Source organism: Tachypleus tridentatus, chromosome 6 (assembly GCF_004210375.1).
Source record: "Tachypleus tridentatus isolate NWPU-2018 chromosome 6, ASM421037v1, whole genome shotgun sequence".
NCBI classification, from domain to species: domain Eukaryota; kingdom Metazoa; phylum Arthropoda; class Merostomata; order Xiphosura; family Limulidae; genus Tachypleus; species Tachypleus tridentatus.
Genome location: NC_134830.1, coordinates 91,758,553 through 91,785,120, shown reverse-complemented (window position 1 = coordinate 91,785,120; position 26,568 = coordinate 91,758,553). Strand labels below are relative to the sequence as shown.

The 26,568-nt window shown below is 33.4% G+C and overlaps 1 protein-coding gene and 1 long non-coding RNA gene across 3 annotated transcripts in view; one reads left to right on the top strand and one right to left on the bottom strand.

Annotated features, from left to right (window-relative positions):
• LOC143253040 (uncharacterized) overlaps window positions 1–17,717 on the top strand; it is a 64,073-nt gene extending 46,356 nt beyond the window's left edge. The window contains exon 3 of the long non-coding RNA XR_013029308.1: window positions 17,189–17,717. This is a non-coding gene — a long non-coding RNA (uncharacterized LOC143253040). The remainder of the gene's footprint in view (window positions 1–17,188) is intronic.
• Window positions 6,160–26,568, bottom strand: part of LOC143253037 (uncharacterized) — a 30,176-nt gene continuing 9,767 nt past the window's right edge. For both annotated transcript variants that reach the window (XM_076506127.1, XM_076506126.1), the window contains 2 exons: window positions 8,912–9,990; window positions 6,160–8,696 (listed from right to left, as the gene is read on the bottom strand). In XM_076506127.1, coding sequence (XP_076362242.1) covers window positions 7,452–8,696; window positions 8,912–9,990 — 2,324 coding nt within the window. In that variant the 3' untranslated portion in view covers window positions 6,160–7,451. The remainder of the gene's footprint in view (window positions 8,697–8,911; window positions 9,991–26,568) is intronic.

Here is a 26,568-nt window from a genome sequence, read left to right as displayed (position 1 = left end):
AAGTGGCCTATCCCAATTCTAACATTTTGTTTACCCTTAAGATACTTATCGCATTCCTAATTGTTGAGGTTTCTATATTTGCAGCCATTTTTTTCACATACCTCCTTATTTGATACCCTAATTTCCTATTTCACCAGATTTTCTATAAGTCTCCTATCATACCAAGCAATTTAAATATCTTTAATTCATGATACTTTGCTTTAATTTTGTGCCCTGCTGGCAGCGATAAGTTTTCAGATTTAAAACGCTAAATATAGGGATTGGATTCCCCTCGGTGGACACAGTAAATAGCCTGTTTGGCTTTTCTATAAGAAAAACACACAAACACTTCTTAGTTTTACCTCTTGAACTTTTTGTGAACCAAACTGGTTTTGGACTTGTACCTATCCTTTCATTCTATAAGGAATGTTTACTTTGATCATTGAAAAAATTTTCACATCTGATCAGTGTAATCACATAACTCATCTGACCAGTGTAATCACAAAACTCATCTGACCGATGTAATCACATAACTCATCTGACCAGTGTAATCACATAACTCATATAACCAGTGTAATCACATAACTCATATAACCAGTGTAATCACATAACTCATCTGACCAGTTCACAACAGATGATTCTTGTTGCATTCTTCCAATGTATGATTTTTTTTTCAAAGCTGTCAACCAAAAGAAAGTTCTTTCAAAATGATTCCGAAAACATTTTCCTCTCATAGGTTGACTCTAGCATTTTTCAATATATTTTATGCCTAAAATTAATATTACCCATAGTTATAGCTTCATTAACACCTGTAGTTTTAATCTCATTTTAACTAATATCACCAGTATTATTTGTTGATCTGTAACATATTGCATCGAATTTTGCGTTTTCTTTGTTTTCTTGAAACTTACTATAGTGTTTCATTATTCTGCTATTTACACATTGCTTTACACGTCATATTGTCTCTTTCTTATGATTTTGGCTTTTTCTCTGTGTTACATTTTGTTCTGTGGTTTTATTTACATTCTCTTTCTGTTAGTATCGAATTATGCGTTTTTTTAAAACTTAATATACTTTTCATTATTCTATTTTTTACACAGTTTTTTATGTGATTTGGTATCTTTCTTGTACGTTTAATTTTTCTCTGTTACTTTTTGTTTTACGATTTTATTTCTATTATATTTCTCTTTGTTTCGAGTTTAACGTGTTTTCATTGTTTTTACGAAACTTACTATATTGTTTGGTTTTCTCGTTATTACATGTTTTTCACGTGATTTGGCGTTTTTCTTGTACGTTTGAATTTTTCTCTCTTGTACTTTTAGTTCTACGGTTTCATTTGCATTTTTTGTGTTTGTATCAAAGTACGCGTTTTACTCATTGTATCGAAACTCAGTAAAGTATTTAATTATTGTAGTTATTACGAATTCTATTTGAAGTGATTTGGTGTCTTTTTGTGCATTTTATTTTTTCTCTTTCTTACTCTTATTTTTACAGTTTTGTTTATATTTTTGTGTTGTTATCTAATTAAGTGTTTTGTTTGTTTTTCAAAACTTATTAAAGTATTTGGTTATTTTGGTTATTACGCGTTGCATTTCACGTGATTTGGCGTCTTTCCTACAGTTTTGTTTTTTATCTCTTTTACTTTTAGTTTTATGGTGTCATTTGCATTTTTATTGTTCTTATTGAATTTCGCGTTTTGTTCGTTTTTAAGAAAGTTTCCTGTAATTTTCGTTTTTTGACGTTGTTACACATTGTTTTGACGTTTTTTGACGTGATTTGGCGATTTTTTTTTTAGTTTTTGTTATCTATATTACTTTTTCCTTTGCCGTGTTATTTGCATTTTCTTTCTGTTTGTATCTTAGTATTCGTTTCCTAAGTTTTTGGAAACTTACTATAGTTTTGGTTTTGCGTTTTACATGCATTGTTTTTCACGTGATTTGGCGTCTTTCTTATATATTTGTTTTTCTCTCTCTTACTTTTAGTTTTACGGTGTTACTTGCATTTTCTTTGTGTTTATTTCAACGTACGCGTTTTTTACGTTTTTTGGAAAACTATTTTAGTTTCAGGGTCTTCTGTTGTTACCCAATATTTTGCAGTTGTCGACGTATTTGATGTTTTTCTTACACTTTTGGTTTCTCTATTTCTTTTTTTTTGTCGTATTTTTTGCCTTTTCTTTCATTTTTGTATCAAATTTCGCTTTTTCTACGTGTTTCGGAAACTTACTACAGTTTTAGGTTTTCTGGCTCTTATTGATTTTTTGCCTTCTTTCACGTGATTTGGCTTCTTTCTTGTAGTTTTGGTCTTTTATTTCTGTTATATATTGTTTTACTGTGCTATTTGCATTTTCATTATATTTGTATGGAATTAAACGTTTTTTTCGTGTTTTGGAAACTTATTACATTTTTAGTATTTCTTTAAGGTTGTTATGCATTGTTTTACTATTTTCCACGTGATTTGTAGTCATTCTTGTTGTTTTATTCTTTTATCTCTGTTACTTTTTGTTTTACGGTGTTAATTTGATGTTTTTTTGTATTTGGATCAAATTACGTGTTTTCTACTATTTGTGGAATAGTTCCTATAAGTTTAGGTTTTTGTGGCTGTTACCTGTTGTTTTGCTGTTTTTGACATGATTTGAAGTGTTTACTTTAGTTGTCGTTTTTTCTCCCAGTTACTTTTAGTTTTAAGGTGACATTTGCATGTTTTTCTGTTTGTATTGGATTACGCGTTATCTAGGTGTTCGAAGCTTATATTTAAAGGTTTTTCTCTTGGGCTACTGTAGTTTTAAGACTTTCTCTGTGTACTCTTTGTTTTGCCATTTTCGACGTGATAGTTTTGGTATTTTATCTCTGTTACTTTTTCTTTGACTGTATTATTCGCATTTTCTTTCTGTTCGTAACAATTTACGGATATTCTTTTTAAAGAAATGTTCATGTAATTCTAAAGAAGTTGGTATGCATTTTCTTGCTGTTTTTGACATGATATGGTGTCTTACCTTTAGTTTTGGTTTTTGCTCTGTTATTTTTACTTTTCTTTTTGCATTTTGTTTTTGTTTGTGGCCTGCCATGGCCTAGCGCGTAAGGCGTGCGACTCTTAATCCGAGGGTCCCGGGGTCGCGCCCGCGTCGCGCCAAATATGCTCACCCTCCCAGCCGTGGGGGCGTTATAATGTAACGGTCAGTCCCACTATTCGTTGGTAAAAGAGTAGCCCAAGAGTTGGCGGTGGTTGGTGATGACTAGCTGCCTTCCCTCTAGTCTTACACTGCTAAATTAGGGACGGCTAGCACAGATAGCCCTCGAGTAGCTTTGTGCGAAATTTCAAAACAAACAAACTTTCTGTTTGTATCAAATTACCCTAACGGAATGTTCCGGTTGTTACGTAATATTTGCCGTTTTCCACGTGATTTGGCGTCTTTTTTATAGTTTTGGTTTATTCTCTTTGTTACTTTTTTGAAAAAACAGCAGAACCTTGGGTCACTCATAGAAAAACCTAAAACTATAGTAAGTTTACAAACAGAAAGAATGTAAATAACACAATAAAACTAAAAGTTACAAAGATAAAAAATATAAATTAAAAGAAAAACGCCAAATAACAGAGACAACAGCAAAACAATGCGTAACAAGCAGAAGAAACTTAATATATAACACAAACACGTAGAAAACACGAATTTCGATACAAACAGAAAGAAAATGCACATAACATGGTAAAAGAAAGAGTAAGATCGAGAAAAAACATGAAATTAAGTCGAAAATGTCAAAAAATGTGTAACAACCTGAAATTTCTAAAACTAAGAAAGTTTTCAATAAACATAGAAAACGCTTAATTCCATACAAACAAAAAGAAAATGCAAATAACACGGTAAAACTAAACATAGCCGAGAAAAAAGAACCAAAGTATCACTAAGACGCCAAATTAAGTCGAAAACAGTAAAAAATACATAACTACCAGAAAAAACGTTGAAAACGTGTTATTCGACACAATAAGAAAGAGAATGGAAATAACGTAAAACTAAAAGTAACAGGGAGAAAAAAATCCAACGTGTAAGTTTGTTTTGTTTTTTAATTTCGCACAAAGCTACTCGAGGGTAGCACGTGCTTTGTGTATTGAGTTCCTGCCAGTCTGCATGCTTTGTGTATTGAGTTCCTGCCAGTCTGCATGCTTTGTGTATTGAGTTCTTGCCAGTCTGCATGCTTTATGTATTGAGTTCCTGCCAGTCTGCATGCTTTGTGTATTGAGTTCTTGCCAGTCTGCATGCTTTATGTATTGAGTTCCTGCCAGTCTGCATGCTTTGTGTATTGAGTTCCTGCCAGTCTGCATGCTTTGTGTATTGAGTTCCTGCCAGTCTGCATGCTTTATTTATAGAGTTGCTGCCACATGATTCACTGTTTGGCTATTTGCGTTAAAGAGCAGATGTACCTAATAGAGTGGCCACCGACTGTATTTTATAAAGTTTAAAAGTGGTAATCATTTGAAAATTACAATAACAAATTGCGTATATGTTTGCAGAAATTCTGTTGGAATAGAATATTAAGAATTGTTTGTTTTTGAATTTCGCACAAAGCTACTCAAGGGCTATCTGTGCTAGTCGTCCCTAATTTAGTAGTGTAAGACTAGAGGAAAGGCAGCTAGTCATCACCACCCACCGCCAACTCTTGGGCTACTCTTTTACCAACGAATAGTGGAATTGATCGTCACATTATAACGCCCCCACGGCTGAAAGGGCAAGCATGTTTGGCGCGACGGGGATGCGAACCCGCGACCCTCAGATTACGAGTCGCACGCCTTAACACACTTGGCCATGCCGGGCCTCCAACGTGTAAGAAAGACATCAAATCACGTAAAAAACAACGTGTGTAAACAAGAATAACCAAAAATTATAATAACTTTCGAAAAAAACGAAGAAAATAAATATTTCGACACAAACACAAAAAAATGCAAATAACACAGTAAAATTAAAAGTAACAAAGAGAAAAAACAAACCTATCTTTTCATAAGTGTTTCCAGAAGTTTTATTTGATAACTGCAGTTAATTCATTCAGTTAAAGTGGAATGATGTTTCTTTCTACGTTAACTAAATGTTTCATTGTAAAGCTTCAAAAGGATCATTGTTCTTAATTTGTGTGAAACAATATACGCAGTAAAACTATTTTACTGAAGGAATATACTTTCAAAAATGCTTTAAATTTCTAATAATATATTTTTAAAATTGTGGTGTTGCGCTCAGTGAAAAAGGTTTTAGAAATCCTGTGGCAGTTAAACGAAAATAATTGCTATCATACCCCTCACAAGACATGGCTATTAGGCTTATTATATTTTAAACGCTATATATATTATTGGTTCAGTAATTTATGTTTTCAAAAAGCTTCTATTATAGTATTTCAATCATGCTACGTTGTTGTAACAAATGGTCATGTGCAAAAATGTGGCTATCATTAGATTCCGTCCCTCATTCGTTATCGGAACACTGTTTGTTACAATAACAGTTATCTTGCTGTAAATGCCTTTTCTAAGCAGATAAATGTAATGTTACAAATACAACAGGCCTGATAATGATGTTTTATGAAAAATATAACGAATTATAATCATGCTTCGCCATCTCAGAAAAGACGTTCACACCACAGTAATCAATCCTTGAAAGCTATTCCTTATCTCTTAAAAATGCAGCTAAGGGAGGAATCAGAATATAATAACAATAAAGTTAGCACACATTAAGAGTTAAATCTTAAGATGTAAGCCTAGATCAAACGAAGTTACAATGATTACGGCGTAAGAGAGTACATGTCAGTGGATCTAATGATTTGTGGTTTCATAACCACTCCTTAGTGTACTGAAAATTTCAAGCGACTTATTGAAATCGCCTGAAAGCAGCTGAAGGATGGTTTTGTTAGAAGATACACGTTTTCAGTGTTGAAGATATACATATATCTCGGTGAAGTTTGTGTTGGTTTGCTAATCAAATTTTCTTTACCTAATGTTAAAGAAAAATAAAACCTCACATATGGCTTACTTTTAAAGTGCAGCTTTAAATTCTGTTTTGGAGAAAAATAAAAATACATTTTTGAATAGAAAATAATAAATTCGGTATGACAAAAATAGTGAACTTATTGTTAATTATGAATTTCTAATGATTTTGGAATGGGAAAAAAACAAACTTCATTTTAAAATAAATATTGATTTGTTATCAGCAAACCTTTATTTCTCATATATTTCGTATGTACATTTTCATGAAAAATAATTTCTAAAATATTCAAAATAAGCATCTTTTCCTTAAAGACAAAAATCAATGACTGCAAGTAACAACCGGGTTTACTCACACAGGATAAAATTAAAGAAAAGCATAATAAATATAAGAAGTTTCCAGTCACTGCATGATGAGAGATTTAAAGGAAGATGAAAGATTAAAAAGAGTTAGTTAAACATAAATTTGCAAATAAATGACGGGGATAACCTAAATAGTGTTATGGAAAACAAATGATGTTGGTGTTTTGATTAATCAATCATTGTTGCTAGCGGTAGGGCAAATAGGATTTGTATCTATTAAAACATTAAATACAAATTTAAAGATATTGTACTGGTCAATTGTTAGGCTAGATTTCAAAAAGTTTGTGTTCTGTTCACTCTTAGGCACCTTATCTCTCAGAAAGGACAATGAAATATTAGAAAGGGTTCAGAGAAGAGAAATTCTATCATATGAGAAAAGATTAAAATCATTGTACTTGTTTCATCTTAAAAAACAGTAAGAGTTTGAGAAGATCTGATTGATATATTTATGAATTTTAAAATAATTGATAACGCTGATTCATCGTATTTTTTCATATTTAATGATAATAATAGTAAGACTAGGGGATGCAGATATACAATATACATTTTTGCAGGAAAGAAATCATCTCTAGTTAAGACAACTATATTTTTACTAGCCGGGTGTTTGGTCTCTGAAGCAGATGCCTTCAGATTTGGTGGACGTATTTAACTAAAGAGACCATAAGAAAAGAATCGATAATTATTTGAATGATAAGGGATAGCTTTAAGGTGTCGTTTTTGTTTAAGTTAATTTAATGGACAGGAGAACCTAAATAGACCTATAGGTCCTTTAATGTAATATTATATTAAATCATGCAATGGTGCATTGGATAAATTGTGATATCTCAACCAGTTTAGATAATTGTCAAATAATTAGTATTAGTTAAAACATAATAATATTATAAAAACATAACGGTTAGCACACGAACAAGTTTAAAACAAGTATCTCTGAAAAGTTGCCATACGTTTTATATCACACTCTGTCTGTACATATTTCATCTTTAAGCATTATAAATTTTCTAAAATTTACTTGTACACACAACTAAGTAAAAGTGAGGCGCATTTGAAATAAATGCTCGCGAAAACTTATATACAAATATCTTCAATCGCTGTATGTGATTCCATGATAATTTGAGCACCTGAGACACATACAATCAGTGAAACTACCTATTATATTAAAATCCACCACTAGGTGAAGTAGTGGCAGAAACTGGTATTTCAGAGGTACTATAAGTAGTAATAGTTTTCTCATAAGGGCTGGTGTTAGTTACAGTACGATATTTGGTGCTAAAAGCATTATAAATTAAGGTGTATATCCGAGTACTAGTGCTTGTAACTGTAGTAATAGTCGTATATGACAACGTAGCTATGCTATATTGGAGTTTAGTACCAATCAGTTTCTGCAACTGCTTTTGTTGTCGAGCTACTTGAGTGTTGATAATAGGCTGAACAGTTGTGGTTAACGTTGTAATTGTGTGAATTTTAGTGGAGAGAGGTTCATACAAGGTCCTTGAACGAGTAACTCGACCGTCATAAAATTGAATAATCTTCGTGCTATACACAGTATCAGTAGTTACATAAGACGTTGGTTTTGCAACTGTGGAATACAGGGTTACTTGACGATTCAGCTGTTGCAAACCAAGATACACAGCTGCAAGCGGATTCTGATTTAATGGAGCTTCTAAAGAGAGCAATGGGTTGGCAGTTTGTAAGGGCAAGCTTCTTGAACTTAAAAGCGAAAGCATTGACGAATCTGAATTAGATGTCTGAAGAAGTGAGGAATTTGGAAGTGGTGTCTGAAGCATTTGTTGTTTGGAAACTGACTGAAGTGGAAGAGTAAAATCATGAAAATTGTCTTCTACACTGGAGTCAAAAGAATGTCCAACGTCTGATTCTAATGTATCATTTAGTAAATATATGTGTTTTGCCGGTAAGGTGCGATATGCTGTAATGATCTTCCGGATGAAGAAGCTCTCTGTGACTGTATGTATAGTAGTATATTCCACATTCAAAACTGGAACTAATGAAGAGCGTAGGGTGTGCTCAGTGATGGAGTAGGTGCGTGAAATCACGTAGTATGAGGAGCCGTCTGTAGACAGTAATGCGTTATTTCTATCAGCCACTTCTGAACCATATAACTCATAGGATGCTAGCTCAGAAGGTTTTAGTGTACGTTGTAGAGAAGTCGTGATAGTCAAAGTTCGCACAGACTTGCGACGACCTACGTGTAATGTAACCTCACTGGTAATAGTTGCTAATTCATAAACGACACGTGCTGGGTCAACAGAAAACAAAGTACCATTATTAGCACCATTTTTGTTTTTTTCTTTCTTTTCTTCTTCGTCTGTTGCTAGATTATCCTTTTCTAGAAGTTCATCAGGATGAGTAGTCAGCTTCACTCTGAATCGATTTAACTGAACCTATAACCAAAATTTTAAGATAAACGTTTTTTTTTTCCGAAAACAGCTTAGGACAACGCAAACACAGAGCAGTGAAATTAATCATTTTTTTATTTTTAACAAGATTTTTACTTAACTTTTATACGAACATAACTTAACATGTTTTCTATTTATAAATATATAAAAAGAAAGAAATACTCATATATAAAATTAATTGTGTTGATCAATTAACTTACTGTATGTGTAGTTCTTTGTCGTGGTACATAACGAAATCTCTCTGTTGATCTTCTCAAATTTCGTAAACTCAGGAGAGTATTTTTTTCGCTTATGTTTTTGGTTGAGGTCAGACGAAAACGAAATTTGTGCATACTAGAGGTACTTGGACGACCAGCCTGCAGCATCTGAGTGGGACTTCTCGACTCTTCAGCTTTAGTGTCCAAGGACCTGAAGGAAGACTGAATAGCGGTATTACTAACATCATCATAACCTCTTTTATTGTCAAATTTATTCTGTCTTTTTTCTGTATGCTCAACTAACTGATGCGATTCCGTTGTAGAAGTTGGTTTCGAACTTGTAAGCTGAGGTGTGATATTGTTCACCACTAATGAGGTGCTGCTGGTTATAAGCTGCAGGACTTTAGATGGGGAAGGTTTTACATTATTTACTGTTGTCGAATGTTTAGAGCTACTTGATGATGAAGAACCTGTCTGGAAAGTACTCTTCAGAATTTGGGCGTACTTTCCATCAATAAAAGTCCCGATGACACTAGTCTTGTAAAAACATGTAGTCTCACTTAGTATACGTTTTTCTGTTAACACTGTTACCAACCCAGTAGGATACTGTGGTAAAGAAAGAGTACTGTGCTGTGCAAGAGTAGACGTGACTTGTGTACTGGAAGGATGCACGTTCTTAGAGTACTCAAGGGTATATCTGTGACTGAGCCCAGTGTATGCGTCATCTAACGAAGGAACAAGGTTATGTCCAGGTTTTATGCTATACGAATCTTTTACTGCGTTTTCAAGGTCTTGATCTGGTATGAATATTCTCGATGATTGAGTGTATGCCAAGTCTTGTATTTCTGAGTTTCCTGTAATACCATTTACCGTAGTTGTCAGAGATGATGAAGGAATAGTCCGAGAGGAAAACGGCAAGTTATCTGTTTTATCAGATTTAGCAGGCGTGAACACAATAACAGTGTTGTCAACCGTAGTTCGGAAATTCAAAAAACCTCGCACAGTTACAGTTGGTAGCGATCCAATGATTGCCAGGTCCTCCGCTTCAGCAGCAGGTGCGTCTCCTCCTTCAGCTCTTAACACTATTAATTAAAAAAGAAAGAAAAGAAATACGTTTCAAATTGTAAGCCAAAGATTCTATAAAAGGTGTACTTTTGAGAGCGTTTTTTTAACGTTTTCAAGATCATCACTATTAGATTGTGCTTGTTTTTTTTTAAATTTCGCGCAAAGCTACTCGAGGGCTACCTGCGCTAGCCGTCCCTAATTTAACAGTGTAAGACTAGAGGGAAGGCAGCTAGTCATCACCATCCACCGCCAACTCTTGGAGTACTCTTTTACCAACGAATAGTGAGATTGATCGTCACATTATAACGCCCTCACGGCTGAATGGGCGGGTATGTTTGGTGTGACGGGGATTCGAACCCGTGACCCTCAGATTAGGAATCGAACGCTTTAACCCACCTAGCCATGTCGGGCCGATCAGTATTAGAATATTAAAACAAGCTTACGAAACAGCTATTTTCAGACACTGGCTTACCTTTGTTAAAGCTATCAACATTTCTAAAAACAATGAGCCACATACAATACAATAAAGACATGCTTCATTATCTTGAGTGTGGCAAAACAAAACTTAAAGGTAATTTTCTTTATTTTCAACTTTCAAATTACAGTAATCTATTTGAATATAATAAAGTTGTGAGGGTCCAACTTTCACCCATGAAAAATAAAGCTTACATGAGAATTTAGCATGCTCCCAAAATATGAATTTACTAAGTTTGATATTTAGTATTATGATTATTGCAACTACGGTGATAAATCCAAACAGTGACGTATAAGCAATATTTTTTTTTACAGTCTGTATTGTTTTGATCAAGTTAAATGATGTTACATATCATAACCTAGTCCTAAGAAAAGAAAAGAAATAATGAAAAACATTGTTTGCCTTAACTAGCATTTAATGCAAATATCTTTAATTTTCGTTCATGTGATATTAAGGATAATTACCTCTGTAATGAAAACATAGGAACGTAAAATAGATCATTCATATCGCTTTAGACTGTTTTTATGTAACTTTCTGACGCCTTACGAAGGTCAAAAACCTGCCTCAGTGAGGTAGAACTTTCGTAGACCAGTGGTTACTGGTTTATACAGATAAAGATAACAAATCCTTAATCATTGAGAAAGAAAACTAAAATAAACTAAGCCACATATGATCTCAGTTGACCAAAATGATGTTTTTATGAGTATGAATCTTAAAAAAAAACAACTACATAGAATATACATTATTTATTCATACTTGTATGTAAATGTTTCTTTTTATCTTAGTTACCTTTTCTTTCTTAGTGATTTTGTAAGCTCGTGATAAAATCAGAATGAAAACATGAGTGAATCTTGAATAGTCACGGCACTTGAACTTCTTTCAGGCAGGATTAGAGTGATTTCTTTCTTTTTATTAAATATGCTTTTTTTTGTGATCCAGAAATACCAAGTTCTTTGCTCGTGTAAACCCGATTCGATTTTATTACTCATCACAATCTCTATCAGTTTACCCTAAACTTGAAATTATTTTAGACAGGATTAAATTAATCTATGAGACCTGAGCGTGATCAAATACACCATTCGAAAGAATTTTACCTCGTAAGTCCAAAAGTGTAATTAGATCTCATATCGGCCTAGAGATGAGGGAGCTCTGAGCTACAAGTTTTTGCTTGAAAAAAACACACTTAGAACCGTTTTATAAACTGCTTAGCCGCAGCGAAAAAATGCATCAACCGTGAGACAAATGCTTGTCCTACTTGTTTCGTAGAATCATCTGGTTCTATAAAATAAACTGTGAATTTATTCAATACATTTGTTTCAGTTGGTATCTAAACTGTGTAGTAAGAATTACTTTTATCATCTTTGTTTTGAATTCTATGTTTTCTAGCTTTAAATAATAAAATCATATTAAGCAGCTAGTACAGGGCAGATATTTATCTCATTTCTTGTAGGCATTTAGTCTGTCTCGTCTTCGTGGTTGTAATAAGAAACTTCAAGGTATACAGTACTGTGCAAACGTGTAGGACAAGAGAATTTTTTGTCATTCTTTTCATTTTTGAGGCTAATTCTTTCATGTCATTAGAAAATATAAATTTCAACATTATTGTCATGCTTCACTAACTCCTGTTGAAAACTGAAGGAGTCAGTGTGCGAATACTTATCATTCTTTAGAATTCCCATATACTCGTACCAAGAACATATTGTAAGAGTTCTGCTTAAAGGAACATACTGATCAAACTGAGAGTCCGTAATAACTGTCATATTACTCCATGCAGAGTCGTAACTATACGTGTATATTAAGAAGCTAGCAAGGAGCTAGCTGCATATGATACCAATATATACTGGAATAAATCAATTTAATTGCACTCCATAAATAAACCTTCATTAAAACAGTGGTTAACACTACATGCTAAGTTTTGTTGTTATCCACGGCCCAAAAAGCGTTGATAATTGTCAGTAGAGCAGAGAGATCGTATGAAAGCTTTATAAGATGCTGGTTGGACTCTTTGATAAATTGTTACAGACTTGAAATGCTCCCCCAAATACTGTCAAGTACAGGCTAGGTCATGAAACCGAGACAAGTAAATTTGAAAATACTAAAGGAAGAGACAGAACACCTAAACTCAATGATATTGATGTTAATTATCTTCGTTTAACCAGCCTTAGAGACAGAAGGAAGGCTGCCACTGATCTCAAGCATGAGATAAACATGTATCACATGACAGAAAAGTGTCCAGATCTACAGTATCAATAAGATTCACTAAGAATGAAATATCTGGTCGTGTAGCAGTTGAAAACCTTTACTTCGATCTCCAAAGCGTGGGTTGCACATCCAGTAGAAGAAAGGAGAAAGATGTTTAACTCGATGCGTATCACGAATCATGGGGAAGCAGTGTGATGGTTTGGGGGTGTTTTTCTTTGTTCTGCTGAAGTGACAGAAGATATAGGTGGTCTGATGCTGAAAAAAGCGAACTCCACACTTTACATAGTTAGTTTGTATACCATATGAAAAATTAAATATGGAAGTTTTCTAAAATCATAAGTAATCATAACATTCATGAAAATGTTATTTATACAATTTGTAAAAGGTGAAATATCTAATCAGCATTAAAAAAAGAGATATTGTTTTCTTAATTTTAAACTATGTGTTTGAAAAAATAATTGCAACACACCCAGTAATTGTTACATTTACATTTCATGTGCTTATTACCCATTATTATATTATATGTAATTGGCAACTTAGAAGTTACACTTTGGTTCTCGGTATAGAGGGACTAGAGGGAATGCAAATCACCATCCACCACCAACTCTTAAATTATGGTAATATAAGTGTTCCTACAGCTGAAAGGGCGAACATTTTTGATGGGACAGGGATTCGAACCCGCACTTCTCAGATTTCGAAGTATACAAACAAATTAAGTTACATTTATCTGAAACACAAATTATTGTTAACCCTCAATACACATGTAGACGTTTCTTATATGCCTGCATTTTGTGTTCTCCCCACTCACTGGCACAGCGATGTCTGCTGACTTATAACGGTAGAAACCAGGTTTCGATACCTGTGATGGGCAGAACACAAATATATCAGTGTGTTTGTTTGTTTTCTTCTAGCAAAGCCACATCGGGCTATCGAGGGAAATCGAACCCCTGATTTTAGCGTTGTAAATCCGTAGACTTACCGTTGTATGAACCAGTGTGTAGCTTAATGCTTAACTTCAAACAAACCCTGAAAATCTGGGTGCTAATAGATTTATTTGCTAGTAAGAGATTTTGATCATATCTCGTATTTACTTACTATCAGTTGAGGTAAACTTCATAAGAAACTAGAATTACTTTGGGCCCTTGAACATTACATCAATATGTAAAATAATGTTTAAGGTAAATCGTGTCCCAACATTTGAAATAAACTTTATTTCACTTGCATCGGAAAACATAGGCTTTTATTTCGTGTAATATAATATTGAAAAAAATGATATTATGATTTCATTAATTTTCATACAAACTTGTAGATTTTTAAACCTTTGCCCTATGGTCGCACAGCGGCCTGTTGACATATAACGCTAAAATTCTGGTTTCGATACTGAAGATGGATGTAGCACATATATCACATTGTGTAGTTTTGTGCTTAACTACAAGCAAACAAACTTAAAACTTCAAACAAGTATAAAAGTTAAGCTGTTTTGTAAAAGTAACATTGGGCAGGTTATTTATTATTAATGAAATAATTAACAAAGAACTCTTTGTTTAAACGTATTCTCAAGACGGCTGGTTTAGGTATTAAAACTTTAATTAAAATAAAGCACAGAACAGTGTTTCGAACTTTATTTATTAAATGTTGAAGAAACGTAGATACATTATTACAGGAACGGAATGTGCTATTATATTTTATGGAATCTAATTTAGTATCAGTGATCCGTTACTTCATCAAATGGTAATGAAGTTGGATTTTCTAATATATTTTGTTTATTTTTCATATCATTATGTGTTTTGTATAAAAATTACTATTATAATGAGCCCTAAAAACGTTTAACTTAGAGTAAAGTAAGATATTTACGAGTACTACAGAGTACTCAATATGATGAGACATTGTATATCACTTTATGTAATCAGTATATACTTATTGCAAAGTACGTTAACACTACTTTCAGTTTTAAATTAGAGAGAAAAATGTTATAATGGCTAAAAATCATAACAAGAAGCATATTATCTGATTTATTGTGTCAATTTAATACATGCTGTTTGTATACATTTAATTTATTTACATTTTGTTTATAAAAGCACTATGGTGAAACTTTCTTTTATAGATATACATATCCTGATTTTGTAAGATTTGTGTATTATCTGAAATATTGAAATTGCTTATAGTTATTTTGAACAATATCAAAGTAAATCAAAGTAAATGTGTACAATAATATTTAACCAAGTATGAGAATATACTAAAATAAATGTGTAGGACATTATTTAAACAAATGTGTCACATTATAGGGATATACTAAAATACATATGTAGTATAACATTGAAAGAAAGGTGTCACGTTATGGAATGTATTAAAACATTAATAGAATATAAAATGAGTACTTTCAAGGTACAGGTTGAAGGACGGCAACATTTATTTTTGTTGAGTCGTTACATCAAAAGCTCTTGATGTCTTTAAAATATACACAAACAATTTTAAAATGTTCTGTGATCTATTAATGCTAACTAAGATATAATCATTTTTATTATATCTGTAGTTTCAAAAATCGATTTTTTTTCATTTGATATGTTGAAATTAATAAAGAGAGAAAAAAAGGCCGTTTGAATCCAAGAGTTGCAGGTAAAGTTTTAGCATAGGCAACTATAAAACGTGAACGCTCAGCAAATACCACTATAATTTATTCGATGACCTAGTACTAGAGAAAATACGTTAGGTACGTGAGTATTTGTATAAAGAAGGAAGTAGTCTTTATCACTATAAGTCATTATAAGATACTCACAAGCGAGCTTTTAAAACAAGAATGCGGAACATTATAAACTCAACAGAGACGAGATTCTTTACTTTATGAGGTTAAAAATAAGTTTCCTATATTATGAAGTATTTTTGAATTACACTATAGATTGATCGGTTTCATGTGTCGATTTCATGAAAATTTTATTACCTGTTTTTCTTTACTTGTCTGAAACATCCAAACTATTTAAGTTCATTGTTTGAATAGCTTAACGTTTGGGAATTTTCTGACAAAAATTATTATATTTGTTTGTCTTACTATTGATAGCTTCTTTTAAAACGAACAGATACTGATGTTCGAAAAAATAATTGGAACACTAAATGGACGCTATTTTTTAAAGAATTTTCACTCTTTTCATAAAAAATATCTTAAAAAAGAGGAAAAAATCAGTGTAATTTAGGACGGTGCCGTAAGTTTCAACGTGTTGAAAGTTTGTTTGTTTGTTTCTGAATTTCGCGCAAAGCTACACGAGGGCTATCTGTGCTAGCCGTCCCTAATTTAGTAATTTAAGACTAGAGGGAAGGCAGCTACTCATCACCACCCATCGCCAACTCTTGGGCTACTCTTTTACCAACGAATAGTGGGATGGACCGTAACATTATAACGCGCCCACCGCTGGAAGGGCGAGCATGTTTGGTGTGACGGGGATTCGAAACCGCGACCCTCAGATTAACCACCTGACCATGCTGGGCTGGCTACGTGCGCTAGATGCTTTTATTTTTGAAGTGTTAGACTAGAGAGAATAGATCTAGTAAACACCACTTACTTTTTACATTTGAGCAGCTCTTTGCCAGTAAATATACAGATTGATTGTATAGCTGAAAGGGTGAGTACGTTCGGTGACGGATTTCGGGACTGTGACCTGCAGATTGCGAGTCAAGCGCCCTAATCACCAGGTCATGCTAGGTCCTAGCTAGAGAGAAAGCAGCTAGTTAAACAGTAGCATTCATTGGCCATCAGTTTTGAGGTTAAGCTGTTTAAAGACATGATTTTCACCGTCACTTTTACAACACTCCTTCGGTCCCAAAATCTGGAGCACAACTTCAGAATCAGAGCATTAGCCTTGGACACTAAAATTTACCATCCAGCACACTATCCGGAAGGATAATCATGACTCATCATTAAGAAATCTTCATATATTACAATTATTTGAGCGAAATTTAGCATTTGTAGAATTATAAAGCAAGATATTTTTAAACCATGACGAAGACTAATAAGAAATACTTCAGTTCTAGGAAAATAAACAAAGGAAAAAAAATATCAGTTTTAGTAAAATTATCAAACAATGACTTTAAATTCAGGATAACGTGAATAGATTATAGATTAATAGTATTTGCATAAAAACGAAGAAGGAGTATTAGTTTAGTGGTGTTAAAATTTATTTATTCCTCTAAAAACTTACCGAATTTTGATAATATTTTCTTTAAACTTTGATAGTATTATGCGTTATTCTTGAACAAGAATAAATTATATCAAATACTAAGATCCCAACTAATCAGGATATTATACAATTTTGATAAAGTTCTTTAGTTATTGAAACGCTTAGACTCAAATAAATATTTAGTCTTAAAAAGGTCTTATTCTGGTGTATTTATCCTATTTTATAAGTCTAATGTTAAATTTGTGTATAACAGTTGATAAACAACTCGTATTATTTTACAAAGCAGATAATTATAGCTATAAATCAACACTTTGTAAATTATCTATTGTATACATTTAGATAAAAAGCGAGTTTTACATTTATTTTCAGCATGCAAACCGAAATGAATTTGCTTGCATTTGTCTCCATATCAAGAAGAAGAAATTAAACAATCTGTGTAGTTAATGTAATTTGGATTCCTGGCTTGACGTTGATTGGAATTGCCGGATCATGTTGAACTATAGGCCATCGAAACTTTAACAGTGCATTGTTACTGAAATAATATAATTTTTTTGTACATTTTTAATTGAATATCTAAACTTTTTACTTTTAAATAGCTTGGTGTTAGCTCACATATTTTAAATCAGCTTTACTTAGTTTGCTGTACATTCAAACATGTAAAATTTCATAAGAGAAAAGTGATTTAAAAAAAAAAAGACAAGCAAAGGGTTGCCCGAAACATCCAAGAATTGTGCTTGGCTGAACATACATAGTGCTTTTCCTTTATAAGATTGACATTCAACCCCGTTATTAGATTCAGAACCGGACAAATTTCTTGTGCCTGTAGATGGTAGTGATTAGTTGTATTTTTCCTGACTGAACGATTAAAATTAAAGTATGATTTACTTGAACCGTAAAAGTCTCTGTCGTGGTCATTTAATCCATGTTTCACAGTGAAGCACAAGAAAAAAACAATGTATATTGTTTCGTGTGTGTTTTTCTGATAGCAAAGCCACATCGGGCTATCTGCCGAGTCCACCGAGATGAATCGAACCCCTGATTTTAGCGTTGTAAATCATTAGACTTACCGCTGTAGCCGCGGGGGACGTCTATTGTTTCGACCACAAATAAATAAGACCTCAAATAATTATTGTTTATACCGCTTGAATAAGTAAAGAATAATTGGTGATACATCATAATAAAAGAGTAATTGTAACCACATCTTTCTTCCTGAATTCATTCCAGATTTTCAAAATAATTTTATCCATATTAGGCCAAAAGATGTTGAACTTTTATATTAGATTCCTATGGGTTGACATAATCAAGTGCTTTAGGCTTCTATTCGCATTCTGCGGGTTGCAGGATTGAACTCCGCCGCTAAAAGTCCTCTCCTTCGAGTAGTGGAGGCGTTATGCTATAACGGTAAATCCCACTGAAAAAGAGTTGATAGTGGTAATTTTGACTAGCCACCTTTTCTATAACCTACTCATTCTGAAGTTGTAATGGCTAGTGCAGAGAGCTTTCGAATATATTTGCGTGAATTTCAACGAACGAATAAACAAAATTAAAATTCGTTCAACTGTAAACTTCTAATACCTTAGTTAAGAATGTGTTTCAACTCATTATTCATTTTTATGATCTAGTAATGCGACAGCTATGGTTAAATAACTAAATAAATGAAGAATTTGTAAAGCAAAATAAATTGCCGAGAAATACATTACTCCTGTTGATGTTATTTTGAAAAAACAACAATTATAGAATGAGCTATCTGTGCTCTATCTATCACAGCAAATCTGCTTTATAGTGTTGTATTACGCTCTGCCAATGGGGCAATTAATTAGAATAATTATCTCAAGAGCTAATACATCAAAATATATTAATGGGTATGAAGTAACAAAATTGAGTAAAATACTTGAGCACATGTCACTACACACACTTGGGTCAATGAACAGGGTCTTAAATGACGCAAAATGAAACACTTTAAACAAATAAACTGTGAATAATATTACGTAAATGATAACCTTAAAAAGAAAAAGTACAAATAATTTCATTTTATGTAAATGCAAGGATGAATACAATAGCAAGAATACAGAAAACAGCGAGAAATCAACGTCTTAGTCCAATACCCGCTGGAGCTTCTATGTGTGTTCATTATCTATCGCTCAAGTGTTTAGATTTATTGAAGTTATGTGTTTTCGTCTTTCATTCATACCTAATCAATGCAAATAATTTCTGATCTCATTTAGTCGTCCACATATGTATCTTGTTTCCATCCATCTTTATAACACATGTATTTCTATGCAGTATCTTTTATATTTTTGTTCACAATTTTTGTAAATCCCTCGGTGGAAGAAAAGTCGGTTTTGGATTTACTAAGCTTAATTAAGGGGATTTGATTTTTCTCAGGAGCCTGATATAGATAGATTAATTAAATCATTACAACTGTCGCAATCAATCACAAATTCTTGCGTAAAACGTTTTAAAAATACTGAACTTCAGCTGAAAGAGTCTGGGCAAATGAAATTTGGAGTATTGCTGTTCTAAAGAGCTTAGAAGTGTATCTTATTGGATTTATTCAGAAGGATAGTTCTAGTGCCTACAAAAATTTGTAAATTTTACTTTGTACGATTAAATATTTAAAACCATTTCCTTTCAAAGTAACAATATACTAATGGCTGTCTAAAAAGTTTTGCATCATTGTTGTACGTTGATTAGTAAAATCTTAGGTTGTGACATTTGCCTAACTCACCTAATTTTTAATGCCATATTGATTCTATACGATTTAATCTTTTTATATTATATGAATTCAGAGCCGGCCCTAAGGGGCACGCTGGCGTGAGACGTACTCTCAAATTTAACTGTGCCGTACCCTTATTGGTCTGAAAATTCATATTATCAATTCTAATGAATCGTATGTTCGGTTTAAAATCGCTAAGAATAGTCAACAAAAGCTCCACTGCGAGGAGAGTGCTCTTCGCTCTCAAAGGAAAGGAGCGAGAGCCCAGCCTATGTGAATTTCAAAACCATTACTTAACAAATTGAGAGAAAAAAGTACACGTTTTCACTAAAGATTTATCAGTGATATATCTCCTCATTGAAGCTGAATACCGAAAAAAATAAAAAAGATACTATTGTATGAAAGTTTAATACGGTGCAACACAAACCAGACGGAATGGAAACCTATGGTGTTTCCTATTGTGAGTCGAATAACTAACCAGATCGGTTATATTATCAACCAGGATATTTTACAAAGTAAATGTTTGATTTATCTCAGGTGTATAAATGTTATGATTGGAAGTAAAGTAATTTAAACGGTACTTCTTGCCCGAGGTTTTTCTTACAGATAGTAAAGGTTGATTTGTATGTGGTCATGTCTTAACCTATCATGAAAAACATGTTGGTCCTGGTAAAAGACATTCTGGCTAATAAACATAAATTATTACAAAAATATAATTCTAAAATGATTTAACAATGATTGATTTTGTTACAGTGGCTATATTGCTTGATAATTCGGTCTTTTTAATAAGGAACAGAATAACGGAAGCTGGAGTATAAGTTTCTAGGTTTACAGCTTTCTAATATTTTATTTAGTAGGAATCACATTGTAACAGGTCAAAAGGCTGTTTATACAAGTTATTTATAAAATTGTAGTTCTTTTAGCTAACGCGTAACAGTGCTGTTCTGCGACTTCGTTTCTTTATTTTGTTCATGAAAGAATATGTGTTACAATATTTTGGGGAAGAATGGCTGTCGATGCCAGTTCTTCTCGAATACTGAGACCAACTGGCAGCCCTGAAACTGGAAAATCTGAAATGCTTCGTAAGCTGAGCCACGAAATGGTGTTTTATGTTTTAGTTCAATTAAATTTTTCCAGATTTTCTGATATAACATCTTTGAAATCAAATGTTTTCTTTTTACCATTTCAAACGATGGTTGAAATAAATAAACTCTGTTGTTTCAACTGGAATATATAGCATAATACATTAATTTTTACATAACAGATGCACTCTATTTGCGCCCGTTAGTACAGCGGTATGTCTACGAATTTACAACGCTTAAATCAGGGGTTTTATTCCCCTCGGTGGGCTCCGCACATAGCCCGATGTGGCTTTGTTATAAAACACACACATACACTATATTTATAATTTATTCTTCCAGTGACTCGATCATATTGTAAATGTTGTACTTGTCTACCTAGCCTGCTCTTTTTTCCCAAGGGAGGGCGTTGTAGAAGTCTTGTTTGTTTGTTCGTTTTGGAATTTCGCACAAAGCTACTCGAGGGCTACCTGTACTAGCCGTCCGTAATTTAGCAGTGTAAAACCAGAGGGAAGGCAGCTAGTCATCACCACCCACCGCCAACTCTTGGGCTACTCTTTTACCAACGAATAGTGGGATTGACCGTCATATTATAACGCCCCCACGGCTGAAAGGGCGAGCATGTTTGGAGCAACCGGGATGCGAACCCGCAACCCTCAGATTACGAGCCGCACGCCTTAACGCGCTTGTCCATGCCGGGCCTATGGTAGAAGTCATAGTTGACTTAGGTAAGATGAATTCGAGAAAAATGGGTTTACTTTAAATTAGAATAATCATTTGGGGATTGTAGTTTCTTTCCACCTTTCTTTTAATGATTCTTATCATACCACAACATTTTCATTAATAAATTAAACCTGAATATTTGAATAAAATTAACAAACTGTCTTTGCTGACCTGAAGATGACCTTTGAAGATTGAAACGTTGTTTTGAGATCTACTTTAACCAAAATTTTAATACCCAACCACCCACCTTTAGAATACAAAGTTTACTGTATACTATAATATATCTTTCATGGCTTAATATAATACATTGTTTCAATATGTTTCAAAAATCAGTGTTAAAATAATTACGAATTGGATTTGAATATTAAAATAGATCATTGTATGATCCAAAAGAAAACACTTAATTATCCAAATACAAGTCCTTCAAACACAAGAATCATATAAATATATTTTACGTTAAGCCAACCTAATGCATTGCGAATAGTTAAATACATTAAAGATTATACTAAAATCACGTCTATTCTAGAATGGAATCGGTAAAACATCACGACGTCATATGAATAAGATACGATTTCGAATCGTTCAACAATTATCAAGAAAATATATTAAGACGTCGGCAAGGGACAAACACAAACACTATATGAGAATGAAATGTTATGTAAACAGTTCAAGGTGCACGATTGCCACTAATATTGTTCTCAGCTTGTTTAAATTATGACTCCTCTTTCATTCAGAAAGTGACTGCTAATAAGTAGTCCATATCCAAGTCAACTACACACAAGATACCTCATAAAGATCTTGTCCTTGTAAGGAATCACAAACGACAAGTATATAAAATAATTAACAAAGTCTTGTCATTGTAAGGAATCACAAACTACAAATATATAAAATAATCCATCAAGGTCTTGCCCTTGTAAGGAATCACAAAAAAAACTAGAATATAAAATAGTTCGCCAAGGTCTTGACACTGTAAAGAATCGCAGACTTTTAATATATAAAATAATGAACTAAGATCCTGTCCTAGTAAGGTATCACAGACTACTAGTATGTAAAATAATTCACTAACTTCTAAACCTCGTAAAGAAACACAAAGTACTAGTATACGAGATAGCTCACAAAGACACTTTATTTAAAGGAAAAGAAAAATATGTTACCAAGAGTTATGAATTTTTATTTGCATTATTGAAAAATAATAACTACGCGTACCTGATCGACTGTGAATATGAAAGGAACATTTGATACAAGAAGACAAACACTCTACATAAAGAAAGAAAAGAAGATATTTTTCGAGCTTTATAGTTCCTAGCCGTTTCTTGAATGATGGAAAATTTAGCCTTCATAAAGTATATATGCTAAAGAGAAAGTGAACTGCATTTACCATTAGGAGATCACATGGACGTATACTATGCAAAGCCAAGTAGGATACTGTATGGGTAGGGCACCAAGAAGGCAGATTTACATTAAAATAAAGCGTCATGTCACAACAACCATTTAATAAAACTGGTAATTGTGCTATTCCTTTCTCTGTCGACATAACTGCGAAATCACCTGACACACACCAAACGCAAACTAACGTGGCAGGGGTTTAGTTTAGAGAGAGAGAAATCAGAAGAGTTCACTCTCCAACTGGGGTGTTCAGGAACGTTGTGGTTCCTCTTCGTCCCCTTTCGTGAATTGTTATTAGGAATGAGTTGTTTTTTTTCAATTAATTATTATTATTATTTTTAACTCTTTGGGTGGAGGATGTCTCTCTAAATGTTGTCTTGGGTGGAGGCAAAGGCAGCATCGGAAAGAAAGGCCGAGACCTGTCCCGAAAGGAAGAAGTCAAGCAAATGTTAACATGAATAGAATTCAAATCAAATCAAACGGCGCGATTCAGGGTCTGGCAATAAAGTTGCCTGGGATCTATAAATCCAATACCTAAGTTTTTTGTTGTGGGGGGAAACGGAGTGCCCCGAGAAAACCCACTTTCACAGGACAGGCGCCGAAAGTTTTGCCTGTCGTGTGCCCGGTATCTGAAAAAAAAAGGAATACACGTTAATGACATGGATTTATTTATTTACATTCTTTGTTGAGTAATTTGTGATTCTTGAAATATGTTGTAAGGTGAAATGTATTTTGTTGGTGCACTGGATAATTTGTGTAGTGATGCCGTTAGTTTGTTTCTATTTTCTGCTTATAGATAATATTTAAGTGATATTTCCGTTATTCTATCTCTTATTGTCGGTAAATTGCTAATTTGATGTATATAATTTGTTGGCGTGAATGACGGTAGACTGAATGCAGATCTTAATATTCTGTTCTGTTGAACTTGGATTTTCTGGAGTGTGTTGTTTGACATATTGTATGTTACTTGACATCCGTACTCTATTAGTGGACGGATGTAAGCCTTGTATATTTGTATAATGGTGTTTGGTGAGCATTTCGATTGTTTACCGGTTATAGTCATTAGATGTGAAATCCTTTTTCTGATTGATGAGTGTATATTGTTTATATGTTTTTTCCATGTTAGTTTTGTGTCGAAAGTGATGCCAAGGAATGTGATGTTTTTGCTCATGTTAATGGTTGTGTTTCCGAGTGATAATTTTATTTTTTCTAGATTTTTTCTTTGCTTCTTTAATTTCCTACAGAAGGTGATTGCTTGTGTTTTCGTTGGATTTAACACGACTCTCCACTTGTTGCTCCATGTTGAGACGTTATTTAGTGATTCTTGTACGCGAGACATGGCCATCACTGGGTTTCTGCAAGTGCTCCAGATAGCGATGTCATCTGCGTATTGTGAATTGTGTGTGTATGTTAGATTTGGAAAAGGTATGTCACTGACGAAAATTATGTATAGAAGTGGAGAGAGGACTGATCCTTGGGGCACTCCTGCAGTTATATTAAATGATTTGGATATAGTTTTATTGACTTTTACTTGTGCTGTTCTATTGGTTAAGAAATTTGAAATCCATTTAACTATCGTGGGATTTATTTGCAGGTGATTTAGTTTGTATTTGATGACATTGTGCCATACGCTGTCGAATGCTTTTTTGACATCTAGGAATACCCCGATGGTTACTTAATTGTTGTTGAAAACTTTGTAGATTGATTCGGTGAGTCGTGTAAGGTGATCTGTTGTTTGCCTATTTTTTCTGGAGGCATTTTGAGATTCTGGAAGGATGTTATTCGATTCGCAAAAATGGAGGAGACGGTTGAAGATAATTCTCTCCATCAGTTTGCCAAGGCAGCTTAACAGACTGATGGGGCGGAAATTATCTGGATTTGTTCTATTAGTTTGTTTCTTAGGGATCGTTGTTATGATGGATTTTTTCCACTTGTCAGGGTAGTATCCGGTCGCTAGTGAAATGTTCATGATATTTGTGAGGTGTTGTAATAGGAGAGTGGAGCTTTTTTTCAGAATAATATTTGCTATTTGGTCATGTCCGGGGGAAGTGTTCTTCAAGTTTTTGATATTAATTTTTAGTTCGGTTATGGTTATTTTTCTGTTGATTGAACTTGAGTATGCTTCTAGTGTCTCGCCGGGGAATCGTGGTGAGAATGAAGCTTGGTTTGTATTTATGAAGTTGTTGACATGATGTTGGTGTTGTGTGTCAAAATCTACTGAGTTTAGGTCGCTAAATGAGGATTTGTAGTAGTCAGCTAATAAGTCAGCTTTTTCTACGTCCGTCCTTGCGATTTTATTGTTGTGTGTGATATGTTGTAGCATGTGATTTGTGTTTTTGTCTGAAGCAATACTCTTGAATTTTTTCCAGAATTCTTTTGGATTGTTCTTGGTTTTTTTCTAAGTTTTTACAGAAGTTTTGCCAATTGTTTTCTCTTGCTTTTTTAATTTCTTGTTTAATTTTTGTATTTGTTCTATTGATTTCTGTTTTAATGTGTGGATCGCGTGTAACGTAGTGTGTTCGTCTTAATTGTCTGCGTTTGATTATTAGTGCGTGAATTTCTGGTGTTAGAGTCCATTGAATAAGTGATCATACACCTATAGACATCTGTGCATTTGATTTGTTTTTATATGCTTTGGGAAGCCAACGGCCATCTACAGTAGAGAGGTCTATGGAACGTTTTTCAAAGCAGTATTATGGATGTGCTGATTTGCAGGCCTGAACCTTTAACTACATTTAATCTTAGATATACAATTTTATTCCAAAGTATATTTCAAATTTTGCATGGACTGTGACGTGATTTACTTTGCACTGCTAGGCCGATATTTCACAACTCTCAGTTTCTTTAACATACTCTATTTTAGTATAGATACGTTGGTTGAAATGTTCCAGACACTATTACCATCATGACAGCACACTATAACCGTTTCTCTTGGAAGGTCTGACGACACCTTTTCTTGTAACTTCTTGGCGACATCTGTCTGTTTATCTTCCTTGGCGGTTAAATACATGTTGTACTTCTTCACCCAGATAGGAATCTATCTGGTTGTTGACTGTTTATAAACTACAAGAAACAATTCACCGTGGTATTCACAAAACAGTTATTGGAATTGGACCAGCTTATGATTAGAATGTGTTATTTCCCTGTTAAGTCATTTAGGATTCAATAATTAATATTAATAATTTCGTGATTCTTATTCATATATAGTATTATGGAGTTATTACTGATTATAAAAACAGCCTTATCTATGCTTAATGGTGAGTGCAGATAGCCCTCCTGTAGCTTTGCACAAAATTAAAAAAAAAACCAACAAACTTAATAGTGAAAAATACAAAACATGTCAAATACATATGTATAAATATTGCAAAACGAGCACCCTAAGCACGAGGCCAGGCTTATAGCCTTTTTATCGATATATTTGTGATAACAGTATATTAAACAAGCACACCATATAGCTTTGTGATGTATTAAGGTAATACAGTATATACGACAGGTAGTGACTGCTTATATTTTAGCAGTTGTTATGTGAGCTAACGTAATAGGAAATGAAACTCTATAACCTAGTTAAGTTGGTCTTGGAAAAAAAAGTGAAAATATAAGTAATAAACAATAATATCAGGTAAACTTCCCTAGTTACCACCTATACTAACTAATACATATAAACACGTTTTGTAAACTACGTTTTCTGTTTCTTCAAATTAGACAAGACAACATTCACATGAAACAATGAACTTTTGTTTCTCTGGTGATACGCACTTAGTTGACCATACAGGTAAGTTTCATTTAAAAACTAAAAAAACTATTAAACCTGTTTAGCTCATGTTCAACGTTAAAAACAGAACAAT